The sequence below is a fragment of the Salmo salar genome, chromosome 17 (genome assembly GCF_965601325.2).
Source record: "Salmo salar chromosome 17, fSalSal1, whole genome shotgun sequence".
NCBI lineage: Eukaryota > Metazoa > Chordata > Actinopteri > Salmoniformes > Salmonidae > Salmo > Salmo salar.
The window spans coordinates 54520660-54542754 of record NC_138307.1 but is presented as its reverse complement, the minus strand read 5'-3'; the positions used below and the strand labels follow the sequence as shown (position 1 = coordinate 54542754).

At 43.9% G+C, this 22095-nt stretch overlaps 1 protein-coding gene across 1 annotated transcript; it reads right to left on the bottom strand.

Moving 5' to 3' along the window:
- Positions 1-9504: 9504 nt before the first annotated feature.
- LOC106576159 (patatin-like phospholipase domain-containing protein 2) lies at positions 9505-21338 on the bottom strand. The gene is made up of 9 exons (XM_014153107.3): positions 20939-21338; positions 19491-19723; positions 19131-19196; positions 14068-14277; positions 12654-12714; positions 12266-12454; positions 11930-12062; positions 11332-11451; positions 9505-11206 (listed from the first exon to the last, which is right to left on the bottom strand). Exons 1-9 carry the CDS (start codon positions 21123-21125, stop codon positions 10975-10977), a joined length of 1431 nt encoding a protein of 476 aa, XP_014008582.1. The 5' UTR covers positions 21126-21338; the 3' UTR covers positions 9505-10974.
- Between the last annotated feature and the right edge of the window lie 757 nt (positions 21339-22095).

The following is a 22095-nucleotide window of genomic DNA, read 5'->3' as shown; positions in this document are numbered from 1 at the left end:
ATGAAAAAAAAGGAGGGACAGTTCCTGGAGGGAGTTTCCCTCGACACCCCAACTCTCTCTACAAAAAGGAACAGACTGGAAGACCCTAGACATATGGCCGTCTGTAGAAAACAAACTAACTACTAAAGAAGTAAAAGAACAGTGTTACCATCCATGGGTGACCTATTCAGAGACCAGAGAGAAAGGGAAGAAAGGAAGAGAGAAGGAAGACTGGAAAATGATAAATTGTATACATTGTGAAAAGAGAAGAGAAAGTTGATAGAAGATCTGCAGGTCAGACAAGCCACGGATATGGTAAGACAATACCAGAGTGAGATAGAAGAGTGTGAAAGGAGGACTAGACACTACACTGTAGAAGGCCCAGCTTGCACAGATTGAGAAAGGAAGTGGTGATTTTACTCACAATATGATGGCTGCTCAAGTTGTTTCTACAGGCTCACCACATCCACAGTCTGCAGCTCCCCCACAGTCACATCAGTCACACCCGTGAACCCGGTGCCTGCAGGGTATGTGCTTTTCACCACTCAGCATTATGGTGACCCACAAACCTGGACTGGAAGAGGAGGTGGGCCCGCCAGAACCCTTCGTGACTGGAACAACACTCAATGCTGGACCTGTGGGCAGTTGGGGCATGTGAGTTCGCTGTGTGGGGGAAATGAAAGAGGAAGAGGTTACAACAGGGGCAGAGAAAACTTTGGCCTTGCAGAGGAAGAGGAAAATATGGCAACGGCAACAATATGCTCCTCAGCCACAGTACCACTCGCCCGGAGCAGAAAATGCTCCCCAGGGGCCATCTGTGCCCTATGGACAAGGAGGACAAGTTAATGACAGAGGACAGCCATGGCCAATGGGAAATCAGAACACCAACAGTTCTTATTTCCCTCAGAATCAACAATGAAGGCGCCCGACTCCCCTGCTCCAGTGTCCCCAGTATGAATTCAATGATGGAAGAGAAGAGCCAATGGTTACTCTTAATGTTAATGGACATGACCTACCATTTCTAATAGACACTGGAGCTCACTGTTCCTGTTTAGGCAAACCTGAAGTTGTTTGGGCTTCCCAGCGCAAATCATCAGTAACAATAACAGGGACATCGGGACAGCCCAGGAATGTGTACTGGACAAAGACTTGTTTGATGAACCTCTGTTTGACTCTGACATAGTGCTGTTTGTTGATGGTTCTGCTTATATAGATCAAAGAACAGGGAAGAAACATATAGGATTTGCTGTAGTAGATGTGGAAGGTGATATTTAGGTTATACAGCCCCTACCAGAACATTTATCAGCGCAACAGGCAGATTTATTCGCTCTGAACACAGCTTGTGAATTGGGGGAAGGGAAGGCCCTTACTTTCTACTCAGACTCAGCATATGCTATTGGGGTTTGTTTGTCATGGAGTGGGGTTTGGAGAGCAAGAGGGTTTACTAATAGGTCTGGCTTATGGCTACATCTCTTGTCTTGCATGCCCTGTTTACCATTAACCATGATCTCAACTGTTTGCCGATTGGCTCATGGAGTGAGCCATTCGTCAAGCGGGGACATGGTGGAGGAGAGATTTCGGCCCAATGGTTTTGCCCAAATTTGAATCAGCATGTAAAACAGTTCATTTATCGTTGCGCGACATACTATTATATAACATAGACAAGGGAACTCCACTGCGACCAGGGAAGTTACCCACTCCAAAATAATATTTTCTCCACCTTGCTATGGATTTCATAGACATGGTAGAGCAAAAAGAAAGAGAGAGATGCTGCCTGGTGATAATTGACAGGTTTAACAGGTGGGTGGAAGCATTTCCCACCACCAACTGCGATGCGCGAACAGTTGCAAAATAGCTAGTCAAGGAAATTACAGTGAGAGAAAAAAGTATTTGATCCCCTGCTGATTTTGTACGTTTGCCCACTGACAAAGAAATGATCAGTCTATAATTTTAATGGTAGGTTTATTTGAACAGTGAGAGACAGAATAACAACAAAAAAATCCAGAAAAACGTATGTCAAAAATGTTATAAATTGATTTGCATTTTAATGAGGGAAATAAGTATTTGACCCCCTCTCAATCAGAAAGATTTCTGGCTCCCAGGTGTCTTTTATACAGGTAACAAGCTGAGATTAGGAGCACACTCTTAAAGGGAGTGCTCCTAATCTCAGTTTGTTAACTGTATAAAAGACACCTGTCCACATAAGCAATCAATCAATCAGATTCCAAACTCTCCACCTTGGCCAAGACCAAAGAGCTCTCCAAGGATGTCAGGGACAAGATTGTAGACCTACACAAGGCTGGAATGGGCTACAAGACCATCGCCAAGCAGCTTGGTGAGAAGGTGACAACAGTTGGTGCGATTATTCGCAAATGGAAGAAACACAAAAGAACTGTCAATCTCCCTTGGCCTGGGGCTCCAAGCAAGATCTCACCTCGTGGAGTTGCAATGATCATGAGAATGATGAGAAATCAGCCCAGAACAACACGGGAGGATCTTGCCAATGATCTCAAGGCAGCTGGGACCATAGTCATCAAGAAAACAATTGGTAACACACTATGCCGTGAAGGACTGAAATCCTGCAGCGCCCGCAAGGTCCCCCTGCTCAAGAAATCACATATACATGCCCGTCTGAAGTTTGCCAATGAACATCTGAATGATTCAGAGGACAACTGGGTGAAAGTGTTGTGGTCAGATGAGACCAAAATGGAGCTGTTTGGCATCAACTCAACTCGCCGTGTTTGGAGGAGGAGGAATGCTGCCTATGATCCCAAGAACACCATCCCCACCGTCAAACATGGAGGTGGAAACATTATGCTTTGGGGGTGTTTTTCTGCTAAGGGGACAGGACAACTTCACCGCATCAAAGGGACGATGGACGGGGCCATGTACCGTCAGATCTTGGGTGAGAACCTCCTTCCCTCAGCCATGGCATTGAAAATGGGTCGTGGATGGGTATTCCAGCATGACAATTACCCAAAACCCACGGCCAAGGCAACAAAGGTGTGGCTCAAGAAGAAGCACATTAAGGTCCTGGAGTGGCCTAGCCAGTCTCCAGACCTTAATCCCATAGAAAAAACAGAACTCATATGGCAGGCAAAAACCTGAAAATTCCAAGCAGGAAGTGGCCTGTCTGAGAATTTGTAGTTCTTCTTTTGATTCTCAATCAAAACTACACTATCTGTGGGGTTACGTAGCACTTTCTAAGGCTTCCATTGGCTCTCTAAAGCCTTCAGAAAGCGGATTGAGGCGTCTCCTTCTCTGGGCAGAGTATAGTAGCTCAGTTTCTCAGTGGTCTGCCTGGTGAAAAAGAGATTGGATATGCGCGTTCACGCGACCACGCTGTTTTTTCTTTTCCTCTTTGAATGAATACACTATTGTCCGGTTGGAATATTATCGCTATTTTACGAGAAAAATGCCATAAAAAATGATTTTAAACAGCGTTTGACATGCTTCTAAGTACGGTAATGGAACATTTGTAATTTTTTTGTCTCGAAATGCGCTCGCGCGTTACCCTTTGGATAGTGACCTGAACGCACGAAAAAAACGGAGGTATTTGGACATAACTATGGATTATTTGGAACAAAAACAACATTTCTTGTGGAAGTAGCAGTCCTGGGAGTGCATTCTGACGAAGATCAGCAAAGGTAATACAATTTTTCGAATACTAATTCTGAGTTTAGTGTGCCGAACTTGGCGGGTGTCAAAATAGCTAGCCGTGATGGCTGAGCTATGTACTCAGAATATTGCCAAATGGGCTTTCGCCAAAAAGCTATTTTAAAATCTGACATAGCGATTGCATAAAGGAGTTGTGTATCTATAATTTTTAAAATAATTGTTATGTATTTTGTCAACGTTTATGATGAGTAATTTAGTAAATTCACCGGAAGTTTTCGGTGGGAATACATTTTCTGAACATCACACGCCAATGTAAAAAGCGTTTTTTTGATATAAATATGAACTTGATTGAACAAAACATGCATGTATTGTATAACATAATGTCCTAGGAGTGTCATCTGATGAAGATCATCAAAGGTTAGTGCTTCATTTAGCTGTGTTTTGGGTTTTTGTGACATATATGCTTGCTTGGAAAATGGCTGTGTGATTATTTTTGGCCATGTACTCTCCTAACATAATCTAATGTTTTGCTTTCGCTGTAAAGCCTTTTTGAAATCGGACAATGTGGTTAGATTAACGAGAGTCTTATCTTTAAAATGGTGTAAAATAGTCGTATATTTGAAAAATTGAAATTATTGCATTTTTTTTGGTTTTTGTATTTTGCACCACGCTGTTCCACTGGCTGTTGAATAGAGTGGGACGGTCACGTCCCACCTAGCCCAGAGAGGTTTTAATGACTTGGAGAAGATCTGCAAAGAGGAGAGGGACAAAATCCCTCCTGAGATGTGTGCAAACCTGGTGGCCAACTACAAGAAACGTCTGACCTCTGTGACTTCCAACAAGGGTTTTGCCACCAAGTACTAAGTCATGTTTTGCAGAGGGGGCCAAATACTTATTTCCCTCATTAAAATGCAAATCAATTTATAACGTTTTTGACATGCGTTTTTCTTGATTTTTTTGTTGTTATTCTGTCTCTCACTGTTCAAATAAACCTACCATTAAATTTATAGACTGATCATTTCTTTGTCAGTGGGCAAACGTACAAAATCAGCAGGGGATCAAATACTTTTTTCCCTCACTGTATACTCAGGTTCGAAGTGCCTGAGGTTTTGTCTGCAGACAATGGGACCCATCTCATAGGAGATGTGGTTGCCCAAATGGCCAAAATGATGAGTGTTGACCAGAAGTTTGTGTCCAACTATCACCCGCGGAGTAACGGGAGTTACTGAGAGGGCTAATCAGACCCTGAAAGGCTCCCTTGCCAAACTATGCCATTCCACAGGAATGACATGGGTAGAGGGATTGCCCCTTGTCCTCATGAAAATGCGTACCAGCCTTAACAAAGGTATTGGGTGTACACCTTATGAAATGTTAACAAGACGACCATTGAACACCCAAGGAGTGAGACCTATGACTGACCGAAAGATAAACATAACTGAGGCACAGTGTGATCACAATGAGTACATGAAAGAACTAACTTCTATTGTCAGTTTTCTCCACTCTCACACTAGGAAGCAGCAGGACCAATCCCAGGTGAGGATCCAGATGCTCTGGCCATCTGCGTAGGAGTCTGCGTGAAACTATGAGTCCATAAAAGAAAATGGAACCAGCCAAGATGGATGGGACCCTTCCAGGTGACCATGGCAACACCGATTGCAATCCAGGTAGTGGAGATGTCCAGCTGGCATCATCTCTCCTACTGCAAGCATCTCCCAGAGTGGAAGCCATAGATGAGCGACTGGAGGAAGGGAGAGCAGGGCCCTGAGAACATCTGAAGGAGGAAGAAGGTTCGAGCCAAAGGACAGAAGCAGCGGGCCCAGACCAAAAGGCCGGAAAGAAAGATGAAAAAGAAGGCTCTAGCCAACGAGCAGAAGAAGGAGACATCATTTCACACTCACACTCAGGTTCTATAATCACTGAGCTGTTCAGGAGTCAGGTTGAGCCTATGAGACGGATGGAGTTTGAATGTGGGTTTATATACTTTATAAAGAGAGGTAATGAGAAACAACCTACTAGCAGAAGGGAGACCACAGGACTGTTCTGCCGTAATTACACAAGAATGTTACAAAACCTCCAGGACGCCCTATTGTAGCGGGCATTGATGCAGTAATGGCCCCTCTATCTACCTTTGTTGACTTTTTGATTAGACCACTCGCAGAACAGCTCCCCTCCTTTGAAAAGGACACCAGCAGTATGGTCTCAGAACAGCTCCCCTCCTTTGTAAAGGACACCAGCAGTATGATCTCAGAACAGCTCCCCTCCTTTGTAAAGGACACCAGCAGTATGATCTCAGAACAGCTCCCCTCCTTTGTAAAGGACACCAGCAGTATGATCTCTATCATTGAAGCTCTTGATCCTCTCCCTGAGAATACTTTGTTAGTTACTTTTGATGTTGAGTCGTTATAAACAAATATTCCACACGAGGGCGGTATTGAAGTTATGGAACATTTTCTTCTGCAACTTGACCCTAATGAACTACCTTCCAGTTCCTGCATTATAACATTGGCTGAAATAGTACTCACACACAACTACATCATGTTTCTAAATGATTTCTTTATTCAAACGAAGGGTACTGCTATGGGATCCCCCATGGCTCCTAACTATGCTAATTTGTATGTGGGTTACATGGAGAAACAATTTATTTTCAACCCTCTCAAAAATGTTTTCATGCCTAACATCATTATTTGGAAACGGTATATTGATGATATTTTTGTTCTATGGAGGGTTGATGCAAAACAGCTCCAGGCGTTCCATGCTTTTCTTAACTCCTGTTCTGAGCATCTGAGATTTACTATGCAATCTGATACACGTCAAATCAGTTTTCTTGATCTTCTGATCTTGTGTGAAGATAGTATTCTATACACTGATCTTTACAGGAAACCTACTGAGCTTAACAGTTTGTTGAGGCCTGACAGTTGTCACCCACTTCCCTTGAAAAACAGTTTGCCCTACAGCCAATTCTGTCGAATCAAAAGTATTTGTAAAAAAGAGACGCAAAGAAAATTCAAGGAGAGGACGCATTCTTGCGTTCTAACTACCCGCTATTCAAAGTGCTCTGAACAAATTAAGGGAATGTTCACAAACATTGGCACATTCTAAGATCCGATAATAGTATCGGTAATGTGTTTTCGGACCTTCCCTTGGTCGTATTCTCGCGGGGCAGAAACCTCAGAGATCACTTGGTAAACTCTGATTTACCACCCCAAGATATCCCTGCACAATGTCTATTTGCTCCCCTACTGGATGGAAACTACAAATGTAATGGCTGTGCTCAATGCAATGGCACTTATAAATGTAGATCCTTCAAACACCCCCAAACAGGGAAACAGATCCCAATCAAAGGTGTTATCACGTGGACCACTAACGTAGTTATTTATCTTATAACTTGTTCTTGTGGTAAAAATGATGTGGGTAAAACAAAGCGCAAATTAAAAGTACGAATCTCGGAGCATCGTAGCACATTTAGGTGCAAAAACTCCACTTACTCAGTTACGGCCCACTTTTTGGAAGAAAACCACTCGATTTCATCTCTACGTTATATTGGCATCGAACATGTCACCCTCCCTAGGAGAGGGGGTGACCTCGACAATTTATTGTTAAAACGAGGAGCTGCCTGGATCTTTAATTTAAAGACCCTTGCTCCCTTCGGTCTCAATGTAGACTTTGATCTGAAGCCATTCTTGTGATTATTGTGATTTTGCTATTGTAAATGTTTGTAGGCTTATGTAGCCAAATTGTATCTATGATTGTACGCTATCCATTTATGTTTTTTGTATGCTATTTTAATATATGAGAATTAACCAATGATATCAGGCCACACATGGCCGTGATTACAGACACCTGTGTGTGTCTTTTGACACTATATAAACGAGTCACCTTGCAGTGTTTGTCATTACACCCTGATGAAGACAGCTTGTCTGTCGAAACGTTGGACATAAATATTTTTGCATCTGAGCTCCTAGAGCGTGCGGCTCTCCTTTATTTTTTTTAAAGTGTTCTACTCCGCTAGCCAGCACCTCGCCTAAATAGGTGTGCGTTTCTTTAGCTTCTAAAAGAGATTCATAGACACAGAACCCTGCAGGGGAGTGAAAGAGATGAGACAAGTCAGACATACCACTATAAAGCAACTTGGGATGTGGAAAATTACTGCTGAGCCCTTAGAAAACACTGGAACTATTGTCTCTCCTGCAAGTTTGTGTATCTGTATATGCATGGGCTTGGTCTCATGAGTAGAAGGTGTTGACGTAGGCAATTACATCACTAGGGGTTGACTGCAAGCATATTAAAGCAACTTGGAACCTTTCCTATTTTGCAGAACTTACTCAGAAACATGCGTGCTATGTTCCCGTTGTCAACTTCTGTCTGCAATTGCATTAATAAAGGTTTTTGATTGATTTACTTAAAGATATTTTCTGATTGCTGATTTCACCAATAAGCAAATATTTGACAAGGAACAAGGAACCTACACTAACACTTGAAACGTAGTGTATTGCGTAAACATTGGAATCGATTTTTCCATACTCCAAACATACGCTCGTGCAGATACGAGCTCTGTTATATCTTTGCTGCTCACCTGTTGTAGGATTTATGTATGGTGTGAATAAAAAGTTACTCTGACCATATCCACTGTCACCAGGTAGTAGTCCACTATGTTGTCCTCTCTGAAACTGAGCACACAATAAAGAGTTGAGAAAAATCCTTGAATCGTGAGTTGCGCCTTTCCAACGGGCAACAATGTTTGAAAACTCTAAATTAAGAGTGCATACACCCTGAACATTGATGGAAGACCAGTTCTTACGGTTCCTGTACTCCTCAGCATCAGGAGTTGATGGACACTTGATGGGAACATGACATCCATCTATACAGCCAAACTTCTAATTTTTACTATTTTCTACATTGTAGAATATTAGTGAAGACATCAAAACTATGAAATAACACATGGAATCATGTAGTAACCAAAAGAGTGTTAAACAAATCAAAATATATTTTATGTTTGATTCTTCAATGTAGCCACCCTTTGCCTTGATGACAGCTTTGCACACTCTTGGCATTCTCTCAACCAGCTTCATGAGGTTGTCACCTGGAATGCTTTTCCAACAGTCTTGAAGGAGTTCCTACATATGCTGAGCACTTGCTGGCTGCTTTTCCTTCACTTTGCGGTCCAACTCATACCAAACCATCTCAATTGGGTTGAGGTCGGGTGATTGTGGAAGCCAGGTCATCTGATGCAGCACTCCTTCACTCTCCTTCTTGGTCAAATAGCCCTTACACAGCCCGGAGGTGTGTTTTGGGTCATTGTCCTGTTGAAAAACAAATGACAGTCCCACTAAGTGCGAACCAGATGGGATGGTGTATCGCTGCAGAATGCTGTGGTAGCAATACTGGTTAAATGTGACTTCATTACTAAATAAATCACAGTGGCACCAGCAAAGCACCCCCACACCATCACACTTCCTCCATGCTTCACGGTGGGAACTACACATGCAGAGATCATCAGTTCGCCTACTCTAAACTTCTAATTTGGACTCATCAGACCAAAGGATAGATTTCCACCGGGCTAATGTCCATTGCCCGTGTTTCTTGGCCCAAGCAAGTCTCTTCCTATTATTGGTGTCCTTTAGTAGTGATTTCTATGGAGCAAGTAGACCATGAAGGCCTGATTCATGCAGTCTCCTCTGAACAGTGGATGTTGAGATGTGTCGGTTACTTGAACTCTGAAGCATTTAATTATAAATGTATACCATTTTTATGATTTATGGACAAATTACAGCAACATATTTTGTGTTTTATTCATATGAAATTAGGTTTTCCTAAATATATATATTTTTTTATAAAATGACCTGAGAATTTAACCCGAAAGTATTTCAGTAAAGGGAATTTGGGGTACAAAAATTACAAAATTCTGGCGAAAATGTCAAATGTATTTAAAATAAGACACTTTCCCAAAAACTAGACATCTTAGTCCTCTGAATGATAGTTGATTTTGCAGATGCAACATGGTTTTGTAACTCAATTTTCTACATACATTTTAATACGGGTTTCATGTGAATGACCCATTTGAAGATGCCATATAAAAATTGTGAATCCTATGCAACTAAAGTTATTGTGCAAAAGCAATGGTCAACATTAAGAGAAGTTCTGAAAGGAACTTTCAAGAATATTGTGATACATATTTCTTGCATCACAGTAGTTCCTAGTTCAGTTCAAGGGTCCTGTCTAATAGTAGTCAGGAAAACACACAGCTCATAGTCAAGGAAGTCAACAGTCCGTTAGGAATGAATGCTACATTTCAATGAACACATGTAGGTAGGTACTGTAGCAAAGGAGGCTGCTGAGGGGAGGACACCTCATAATAATGTCTGGAAGAGAAAACATATGGAAACCATGTTTTTGATACCATTCCACTACCGCCATTACCATGAGCCCATCCCCCCAATTAAGGTGCTACCAACCTCCTGTGTACTGTAGGTAGGTAGCAGAGGAGGCTGGTGGGAGGAGCTATAGGAGGACAGGCTCATTGTATTGGCTGGAATGGAATTAATGGAACAGAGTCAAACGTGGTTTCCATATGTTTTTTATTTTAATTTAACTAGGAAAGTCAGTTAAGAACAAATTCTTAATTACAATGACAGCCTACTGGGGAACAGTGGGTTAACTGCCTTTTTCAGGGGCATAACGGCAGATTTTGACCTTGTCAGCTCGGGGATTCAATCCAGCAACATTTCGGTTACTGGCCCAAAGCTCTAACCACTAGGCTACCTGCCGCCCCTGTTTGATGTGGTTGATACGTTTCTATTTATTATATTCCAGCCATTACAATGAGCCAGTCATCCTATAGCTCCTTCCACCAGCCTCCTCTGGTAGGTAGGTACTGTAGGTAGGTAGGTAGGTAGGTAGGTAGGTAGGTAGGTAGGTAGGTAGGTAGGTAGGTAGGTAGGTAGGTAGGTAGGTAGGTAGGTAGGTAGGTAGGTAGGTAGGTAGGTAGGTAGGTAGGTAGGTAGGTAGGTAGGTAGGTATAGTTGTAGTGACAACAAGTTATCTGGAAAAACTAGACATAGTTAGTTATAAAATGTATAATTTCAAAAAATAATTCACTTGCAGAGGTCTTTGGTGGTGAGCAGGTAAATTGTTTTACAATGTGTACTGTAGAATAAAATATGGATGGTGGAGTGATCAAAATACATGATTAGTATGTCTATAGCAACAGTTCTGGATCCCAAAGCTATTCAATCACATGACCATCATTTGTCCATCCCAAACCACCCTTCACAGTTCCTATAGCCTATAGACAGGCCCTGTGGGAGGGATCTTGAGCTGGACTGTCCTATCATCTTTTAAAACAAAGTCACAGTGTCCTCTCATTGGTGGATGGGACTGTCAGTCACTCTCGTCCTGCGAGCCAACAAAGAAGCAGATCTGTCGTGGGGAGGGGCTGAGCATGAGGGGGCTGGTGCGGCGGTGGGAAGAGGGGGCGGTGGGGATGTTCCAGTATTGGCTTTGGAGGTCAAGAGCAGAGAGAGCGAACCCGGAGAGGTGACAGTCTCTCTCACTGTGTCCGTCACTGTCCAGGGGTAGGGGCAGGCTCATGCAATTCCTCCGGGAACCATCACTGCAAAAAGAAAAACACACAAGACCATTAGACTTTATTCATACTGTATGACAGGCATCCAAATCTACAAGTAGACTCCATCCATCCATAATATAACCCAGTAGTAGTAATTCCATGTCTCTCACCTGGTTATGTCTGCTGGTGCTCCTCTCCAGGTATGTCTGTACACGCTCCCAGCCACATCCCCAGCCACCCCAGCTAGCCAACGCATATCTGCAGGCACCTCGGGGATCCACTCCACAAACCTGGATTACAGGAGAGGGACAAGAAGAGTCAATGTGCTGTGATGTGCAAGCGGGGGGGGGGGGGGGGGTCAGTTCTCAACAATTCCTGTGGTGGATTGACTTGCCAACTAGATGGAGTCCCTGTGCAGCACATTCAAATTGATTCTATTTGTATTCCTAGTTTGTTTGCGTTCACAGTGTTATTTGGTTGCTGTGGTGGGCTAGTGACTACTTTAAAGACTACTTTGTTGTCAGTAGTTGCTGTCAGGGCTAGTTTGAAGGTATTGGCTGCTGTATGCTAAAGGCTAGTTATGCTAAAGGCAAGTTATGCTAAAGGTTAGTTATGCTAAAGGATATTTCTGGGCTTTTTAAAAGCTGATTTGTTAGCATTACTGTTGTCATTGGTTGCTGTTTGAGCTACTGTGACTGCATAGAGTTCATTGAGGGCTTGTTAGTTTGTGGTAGGTAGCACTAGTAGTGGTATAGGATGTAGACTTACCTCTTGCCCACTGAGTAGGCTGATACCACAGGTAGTGTGCAGGGCAGGAGCATGTAGGAGGCCACTCTGACCGGCAGCATCTCGGACACCTGAGCATACAGACCCGGCTTCTGCTGGCACGCCTCACAGAACACTACAGTCATAGAGACACAATATGTCACACTTCGCTGACACGGGCACAGCCTCAGATGACTTTCAGATACACACAACAACCACACGTCACTGACAAGAGCGCAGCGACAACACAATGTTAATGTCAGTGTTATAACTAGATAACAACAGTTTCTAACAGCTTTGAGCAGAAAAGATCTGAGTCTAGGTTAACTTCCTATCTACCTTTTTTGATTTGGGTAGGCAGGTTGTCAACAATCTGCTCGTCCAGCCACCAGTGCCGCTTCCTGAGGAGGCGGAGCCGGCGGAGCATCCAGTCCTTAGTGGTTTCCGTGGGGATGGGCTTGCAGCAGCAGGTGTGTATGGCTTCTGATAGGTTGGGGCCGGCAGTCGGACACTCCAGCTTCAGCAGATCTGACGTCATAAACAATACATTCATCATCTTTGTAACACAGCATAAAAATATTACCCCATAAATAAGTGCTGGTTTACTCTATACTTCATGTTGAACCCTGTACATCATTGATACTCACTGCATGTACTGTATATCACAGTAGCTTATGATCTTAGCACAGCCCACTATTACTGTCAAAGGCAACATAGTAATACTCACGGTTCTCCTCAAGAAAGCGAAGGGCATCCTTGTAGCCACTCTGACATATCTCTGCCATGACCTGTCAGAGAAAACACATAGATCATACCTATTGAGGTAGTAGATCATATGCAAGAGGTAAATTGAATAAATATAAGACATACTCATAATCATATCACAGGATCATTGGGACTCAGATATACCCACCCACACAAGATACAGAGCATGATCTCACATTTATTATGTAATTAGTTCTAACTATCACTACCACTGACTGATTAGCAATCATGTTATCGCTGACAGTTAACAACCGTATTAAACAAGTACAGCTGTTTATAACCACATAAAACAGAGGGGAATGACTAATATCAACCAGAACCCTCCTGTGCAATAGGCTCCTGTATTTTTGAATGGACAACAATCTAGGAAGTGTTTGACTAGGGGTTAAAGGTCAATGTGGCAGAGTTCTTTCTGTTGTCTGGCTACTCCTTATTCTGTGTTCCTATAACAACAAAGCAACAGGGAGACAGGTATCTGGACAGCTAGCTTCAGTGGCACTACATATGTGTGAATTTAGTCAGGGTAGGTTAAACACTATTACACGTGAGGGAAAAGGTCGGGTGGAGTCTTCTATGTGTGTGTCTGTGCATGCCATGTGTAAACACTATGTCAAAGGTGGCAGAGTCAAGTGAAACACACACTTCCTTTTCTAAGTAGGGCCTCTGCACATGGCTCTGTCGGTGGGATTTGGCATAATCCCCAAATTCCAGTTACAACATTCCAGGTACACATGAAGGGAAAAGACAGTGGCTGATCTTGGATTGCAGCAACAATAATAACAGAGCGAAAACTGAACCAAGAGACACAGACCAACCTCAAAGAGGGCAAAGTTCACCTGACGCTAAAAGTTGACTCCCATGTTATTATCCAGACAGTGAAGAAGAATGTGCAATACAGGAAATGTAATTCAACAAGGACAGAAGCCAATAATGTCCTGCCAGTATTGATCACTGTGGAGTTAGGGAGCAACAGGAGAGGGCAAAGTTCAGATAGGAAGTATGGGGGGTAAGGGTAGAGTCCAAAGAGGAGACAGGGTAAGGGGTGAAATGGGGGAGTTGGGGTTATATAATCAGGGAATAGGATAGTGGAAGATCAGGGGCCCAGTCTCCCATACCAGACTACTACGCTCTCCTACAGAAATGTATAGAATGTTTAGACTATTTCAAGGGTACCTAAATAAGGATTTCATAACACATAACCCATACATAAGGCTTCTATTTACAAGTAGTCATAAACAACCCATCTGATGAATGGGACTAAGGGGCATCCTGATCCTCTATCCTACCTTTGGGAACAGGGCCTACATAAGGACTTCATAACACATTCCCAGGGCCATGCATAACGCATTGGTAAGCAGTCATAGCGGTCGACCTACCTTGGGTTCTGGGGGGAACAGGGCATTGCTGAGGCGGTACATATTGTCCAGGTTAATCTGGATGGAGGTGTTGGTGAAGCGCAGCTCGTGGAATTTGAAGGAGGTGTCCCGGGGACAGATGTCGCTCTCGCCGGAGAACGGAGAAATGCTGATGGTGTTCTTCAGCTCTGACTGTGGAAGGTTGTCACTGATCCCCCCATCCACATAACGCTGGAGAGAGAAGAGGGGGGAGAGAGGGAGGGAGAGAGAAAGTGAGACTACTGGGTGTTTTTAGACCCATGCACAACTATAAACAAGCCTTATCTGTTTGACTATTTCCAGGACAACAGCCTTTCCACAGAACAACACCCCAGGCATACTGTAGTCCAGACGTCTCAGGGCTGAGAGGATGACTGTTCTAAATCTCTATTTATATATTATAAATATTTGTTGTTGACTTCCTCTGCCTATCTTCTGCTAAAAAAATATGTAACTTATAACCCAACTCGGTTATCACTGAAATGTAATATGATATGAAACAACATATTCAAGGAAACATTCCCCTCTTGAGGGCATTTTAGGCATGTCAGATTTCCCCTTAGCCAGCTTCTCCACACTGCCAACTCATGACCAAACAATCTGAAATTACTACATTTGACATTTTAGTCATTTAGCAGACGCTCTTATCCAGAGCGACTTACAGTAGTGAATGCATACATTTCATACATTTTTTTCTTCCGTACTGGTCCCCCGTGGGAATCGAACCCACAACCCTGGCGTTGCAAACGCCATGCTCTACCAACTGAATCCATTTTTACACCAGTCTCATGTAATTATCCGATGCAGCTCCATTTCAAGTTCAGATGCTACCCTCTAACATTTCAAAATGAATTCATAGTTTTCCAGTGTAAAAGGCAGAGAACATCTGAAGGGGAAAAAGGATAGCATTGCCCAGTTCCAAAGCATGATCAAGACTGAACTTGGCAGTGAGTTTAGCAAAGAGAGTTCAGGGCTGAGGGCAAAGAATGCACTATATATCCTTGTTCAGAGTGTCAAAGCCAACTGTTACGAGTCCAGTGATGAAATCTAGTTGAAATGAAACTTCATCACTTTCACAAGAAACTTAAATAAATAGTATGCACATTATTCTGAAAAAGTACATGCTCCATCAACTGGCAGAAAGTTCAACTTCATGCCCTCAGATATGCTGTTTATAAGTCATTTATGACTGTTCTATATATTTGTCATAATAGACCTAGTATAGGGCATATATCTAAATAGAGAGATGGGGCATACATCTATACAGTGAGGGAAAAAAGTATTTGATCCCCTGCTGATTTTGTACGTTTGCCCACTGACAAAGAAATTATCAGTCTATAATTTTAATGGTAGGTGTCACGTCCTGACCAGTAAAGGGGTTATTTGTTATTATAGTTTGGTCAGGACGTGGCAGGGGGTATTTGTTTTATATGGTTCGGGGTGTGTGTGTATGTAGAGGGGTGTTTGGTTTATGTATTCCGGGGTTTTTGTCATTGTTCTATGTTAGTGTATTTCTATGTTCTGTCTAGTCATTTCTATTTCTATGTTTAGGTAATTGGGGTTGGGGCCTTCAATTGGAGGCAGCTGTCTATCATTGCCTCTGATTGAAGGTCCTATAAATAGGAATGTGTTTGTCATGGGATTTGTGGGAGGTTGTTCTTAGCATAGCTGTGTGTTGCCTGCAAGACTGTTTGTTGCCCGTTTATCGTTTTCGTTTTGAATTAATAAAAATGAGCATTCACATACCCGCTGCGCCTTGGTCCATCCATTACGACTACTGTTACAGTAGGTTTATTTGAACAGTTAGAGACAGAATAACAAAAAAATCCAGAAAAACGCATGTAAAAAATGTTATAAATTGATTTGCATTTTAATGAGGGAAATAAGTATACATCTATATATGGGGCATACATCTATAGATGGGTCATACATCTATATAGAGAGATGGGTCATACATCTATATAGAGAGATGGGTCATACATCTATATAGAGATGGGTCATACATCTATATAGAGAGATGGGTCATACATCTATATAGAGAGATGGGTCATACATCTATATAGAGAGATGGGTCATACATCTATATAGGGAGATGGGTCATACATCTATAGAGAGAGATGGGTCATACATCTATAGAGAGAGATGGGTCATACATCTATAGAGAGAGATGGGTCATACATCTATAGAGAGAGATGGGTCATACATCTATATAGAGAGATGGGTCATACATCTATATAGAGAGATGGGTCATACATCTATATAGGGAGATGGGTCATACATCTATATAGGGAGATGGGTCATACATCTATATAGGGAGATGGGTCATACATCTATATAGAGAGATGGGACATACGACAGGTATGTGTGTTAATGTGTTGAGTCACAATGTAGACTTGGCTCTGAGCCCGTTCTTCACCTGAGACAGAATGGTACACAATGTACAGCAAACAACCAGAGAGAGAGTCTGACCTCTGATTGCCAACAAGGGTTTTGCCACCAAGTACTAAGTCATGTTTTGCAGAGGAGTCAAATACTTATTTAAATGCAAATCAATTTATAACATTTTTGACATGCGTTTTTCTGGATTTTTTTGTTGTTATTCTGTCTCTCACTGTTCAAATAAACCTACCATTAAAATTATAGACTGATCATTTCTTTGTCAGTGGTGTCACAGGCCGGCTCATAGCCTGTGGCAAAAATGAGAGGACATCAACAACCGGTATAGGCCAATTCAAAAGGTTCTTTATTATAAAACAAAACTATTAATTCTAAACAAAGAAAAAGGAATGAGGTGTGGAAATGTTATAATGTAGGGTGTATGTAGGGTGCATGGATGCGTGAATATGTGTGTGTAAACATGACTGAGTGTTAACTAAATAAACCAACAAAGGAACTGTCACATGTGTCGTTGAAGAGATGAGACCAAGGCGCAGCGGGTACCGGAATACTCATACTTTAATAAATTATATAAAGTCAGTAACGGAAAAAACAAGAAACAGGAACGACAGCTAACAGATTTGCAGGCTAACATAACGCAGTGCAAATACAACTACCCACAAAAACCCAAACCTACATACATACATACATACATACATACATACATACATACATACATATGACTCTCAATCAGAGGCAACCAGCAACACCTGCCTCCAATTGAGAGTCCAACACCCAAACCTAAACATAGAAAAACTAAACTAGACAGAAAGTAGAAAACATACAAAACACAAACCCTCTGCCACGTCCTGACGAAAACTAATACAATTACTCCCTCTGCTGGTCAGGACGTGACAGTACCCCCCCCCCCCAAAGGTGCAGACCCCGAATGCACCTAAAAGAAAAGACAAAAACCCCCAAACAACAAAAAATATCCCCCTAAACTAAAGGGAGGGAAGGGAGGGTGGCTGCCGTCAACGACGGCACTGTGCTACACCCCCCCCTCCCCAACCCACCTATATAGGAGGCGGCTCAGGTGCGGGACGTGGACCTCGCTCCACCTTCGGCGTCGCCCACTTAGGAGGCGCCCCTGGCTGCGCCCGGCTGGCGGGCGGCGATGGCTGCGCCCGGCTGGCGGATGACCCTTGCTGCGCCCGGCTGGCGGGCGGCTCTGGCGGATCCGGCGCGGCGGGCCGCTCTGGCGGCTCCTGACTGGCGGGCGGCTCTGGCGGCTCCTGACTGGCGGGCGGCTCTGGCGGCTCCTGACTGGCGGGCGGCTCTGGCGGCTCCTGACTGGCGGGCGGCTCTGGCGGCTCCTGACTGGCGGGCGGCTCTGGCGGCTCCTGACTGGCGAGGCTGGGCTGACGCACTAGATGCCTGACGCGTGGGGCTGGTACTGGACGTGCCAGCCTGGAGACACGCACCTCAAGGCTAGTGCGTGTAGCGGGAAACACTGGACCGTAGAGGCGCACTGGCGGTCTCCAGCGCAGGGTTGGCATCACCCCTTCAGGCTGGATGCCCACTCTCCCCTGGCACATGCGGGGCGCTGGTACGGTGCGTACCGGCCTGAAAATACCAGGCCTCACCACATCACCTACCCCAAAGCACGGGACCTGTCCAGTCTGTTTCTGTCCAAAAAGGGTACGGGGAGCTGGCCTGGGTCTCCAATCTCGCCCCACCAAACAGCCCTTGTGCCCCCCCCAAAAAAATTATTGGGGCTGCCTCTCGGGCTCCCTTTCCCGCCGTGTTCCCCAGTCCTCGCCAGAATTCCTCCGCTGCTTGGTCCTGGTATGGTGGGTAGTTCTGTCACATGTCTCGTTGAAGAGATGAGACCAAGGCGCAGCGGGTACCGGAATACTCATACTTTAATAAATTATATAAAGTGAGTAACGGAAAAAACAAGAAACAGGAACGACAGCTAACAGATTTGCAGGCTAACATAACGCAGTGCAAATACAACTACCCACAAAAACCCAAACCAAACACACACCTATATATATAGGACTCTCAATCAGAGGCAACCAGCAACACCTGCCTCCAATTGAGAGTCCAACACCCAAACCTAAACATAGAAAAACTAAACTAGACAGAAAGTAGAAAACATACAAAACACAAATCGTCTGCCACGTCCTGACCAAAACTAATACAATTACTTCCTCTGCTGGTCAGGACGTGACAGGAACAAACAAAACAGGATCATACCTGGAGGAGCAGGGAGAGAGAGAGCAAGTGAAGCGATAGAGAGGTTAGTGGAGCAGTTTGTTAAATACCCTGAGCCCAGGTGGCTCCAATCACACCAGCTCCAATCACTAACGACCCTCCTCTGCCTGCAGGAGGAACCGCCCCTGCACTGCAGAGGAGGAGCCGTGACAGTAGAGGGGATCAAATACTTTTTTCCCCTCACTGTACACACAAACAGAAAAACACAACATTGTGCTACGCTTGAACCTACACCCTCCTTATGACTATGACCTGAGCAATAAAGGCATAAGAGACGAGACCATAATAAACCCAGTCTAACATCTGCTGCTTTTTTTTTTTAAAACAAGGAAACAGTGTTCAAGGAAACGTAAGAAAGCAGTTGAGGCATTAGAGCCTTGGGTACTTACCACTCCTTGGAAGGATGGGGGGATCAGACCACAGTATATGGGGATGAAACAGCTACACAGCAGTGCCTGTAGACACATCAGAGAGAGAGATGTTACACAGTCCAACCCAGTTTACACTACATACATCTCATGTAAACTGTCAATGGCAAGACCAGGAGCTGAAAAGACAAACATGTATGGGATATGGAAAAACTCAAGTGCTCATGGGTGTTCAGGGCCCATATTCACAATGCGTTTTATAGTACGAGTACTGATCTAGGATCAGGTGCCACCTCCTTATCCAACTGATCCTAGATCAGTACTCCTACTCGGATATGTTTTGTGAATAGCAGCCCAGGTGGGTTGAGTGGGGACACTCACCTGGATGAGCTCCTCCTTGGACTTGAACTCGGACACGATGACGTTTTGTCCATCAGACACGCGAGTGAGTGACACACACAGCCTCCCGGAGGCGAGTGTGTGTGCGTCGGCGGGCAGGTCACGCTCCAGGCCCAACCTGATGACCTTGACCAGGTTGAAGGAGGGGTGAAGGGGACCCAGGTTACGCTTCCGGGCCTCCTTGGCCGTCTCGATCACATCCTCACAGCACTTAGCTAGAGGAGGGGAGAGACGGAGAGACAGTCTGTTAGTTGTGTTTGGGCCTTCCATTGGGAGGAATTGGATAATGTTTTTTATTCAAAGGAAGATTGATTCTCAAGGGAACTAAACAGTGATCTGTAGCTCACAACAAAACATTTCTCCACTGGTTTAACTTATTTACTGCTCTGCACCTGTACTTAGCTAGTTATGTGTGTTCATCTTATCTACACTTGGATGGAATGTATCTCAAGACTGTTATACACACAGACAGAATTCCAGTAAAGAAAATCAAGTGATTAGAAAAATACTGAGGTAGTCTTATCTGGCTGAAATAAGGATGTTACTCGTACTATCAGTGGAACACATTGGAGTCACTGAGTGACAGTGAAACTCTGAGGTCATGAACAGTAACCTAGATCTTCCTGTTCACTTGATTTTTATCCCTCTATTACTCTTTCAATCTCTCACCCTGTTTAACTCTCTCTCGCTCTCATTTAGATAGGACACAACTGGGACACTTACTAAGTTCCCCAGTCCTTCGTCTCTTCACTATAAGGTTATTGGGTTTAAAAGACAGTGAAAGAGGCATGGTATCACACAGAGACTCAGCTAAGAGCTTTCTATGTCACGTTCTATGTCAAGCTGGGGCATGTTTGCTCTTAATCAGGATTCTGTTTTCCCCTAGTCAGCGAGATCCATCAGTACCATTGGGAGGCCTCTGATCCAGAGGACCAATAGGTCAATAGTCCTATAGCTGACTCAGATGGTATTTATCAATGGTAGCTACCATATTTATACACAGGCAGCCATTTTGGCTCTGACCATGTAATTATGTAATTCTTAATAATTAGTAGTTTATTACATGAAAATAATACATGCCATTTAGCAGACGCTTTTATCCAAAGAGACTTACAGTCATGTGTGAATATATTTTGTGTCTGTGTGGACCCGGGAATTGAACCCACTACCCTGGCGTCAAAAGCACCATGCTCTACACTGAGCTACAAAGGAGCACCAGTATAACCACCTATCAACAACATAAGAGCAAAGTTTTAAGCATTGTTTAAATAATTTCCCCCATGTATCAAGGCCACAAGTGATTATTCTTTAAAGGTAATTTAGTTGCTAATCTAAAGTTGCCACTTTGTGTAAAAGTCACCATCCAGGCAGCCCACTGATTACAGGGTGCGGTGAACTCAAAGGGCCAGTGTAGGGTATTGGATGCCTACCTATGGATGCCTGGCTGGCGAGCACCGAGGCGGTTAGGGCACCGGCGGAAGCCCCGTAAATCTTGGTGGCACCTTTGATGAGGTAGGGCGCTTGTTCCAGCAGGCAGCTGGCCACTCCGATGTGATAGATCCCCAGGAACCCGCAGCCGGCGAACGACAGATTCCATTCCTTCGTTAGGTCGAACATCCCGGGTGGACAGTCCTTGGCGAGGACCTAGACGTTTGGGTAAATGCGCTTGTAATAATGACTCCAAAATGTTACCCTTGGAGTCTTTGACAAGTTCCCTTCATTACTGAAAGTCAACAACAGTTTCCCGAAAGAGGACGGCTCAAACTAGCGCACACTCCTCAATCTACACTTCTTGTGATAGGTACAAAGCGACAGTTATGTACTGAGAATCGCTGGAGCGCTGATTTGCCATAATCTTCCCGATACCAGAACAGGGCAGGTCTGGCCAATCCGCATAAGGAGGCTGAGTCTTATTTCAGGTGGAGGCACGCCCCCACATTCTGCATCCGTAACACATGAGAGCGATGGAAACCATTCATGTCTATTCTATTCTAATATATTACATTCAAATCTGTATTTGTTTCACCTACCTTCTATTACTGTGACAAGTGGAACTTTATTATTAACAGGTTTGAGCCTATAGGCTAGCGCCCGGATCAAACATGGAGCATTTCATTGGCTCCTGATGCCATTCAAGTATATTGAAAAACCTAATCTGTTGATTTGATCTTCCAAGAACAACAGGCATACCGGCATCATCTTGAATGCTTCCGGCTACAGAGACTAGTGAGCACGCGCATACCCCACCACAGCGTGCTGGTGTTGATGCTGAGGAGGAGGCACGCGGCATTCCATGATCGCATCCAATTACATCACGTTGCGACGACGTGATTGGCTGAAGCCTGAAGGCGCACTATCAAGTCCTAGCCAAGCCATACTCAAGAGGAAACTAATTATCGCTCTCAAAACAAATCTAATTATAACCTTTGAATTGATTACGAAGATATTTTCATTTGGTGCCCGTTTTGAGGATGGCCGAGAGCGAGGCAGATACGCCAAGACACCGATAGAGTTTGAGAGCAAATACTTTGAGTTTGATGGAGTGCGGCTCCCACCCTTCTGCAGAGGAAAGATGGAGGAGATCGCC

What these genes read in the sequence shown, in the direction of transcription:
- LOC106576159 (XM_014153107.3), bottom strand. Translation starts at nt 21,125, where the DNA reads ATGTTCGACCTAACGAAGGAATGGAATCTGTCGTTCGCCGGCTGCGGG. An exon ending in CCAAGGAGGAGCTCATCCAG is followed by an intron (nt 19,197 to 19,490) that starts GTGAGTGTCCCC and finishes ATGTGTCTACAG; the next exon opens with GCACTGCTGTGTAGCTGTTT. An exon ending in TGTTCCCCCCAGAACCCAAG is followed by an intron (nt 12,715 to 14,067) that starts GTAGGTCGACCG and finishes TTTCTCTGACAG; the next exon opens with GTCATGGCAGAGATATGTCA.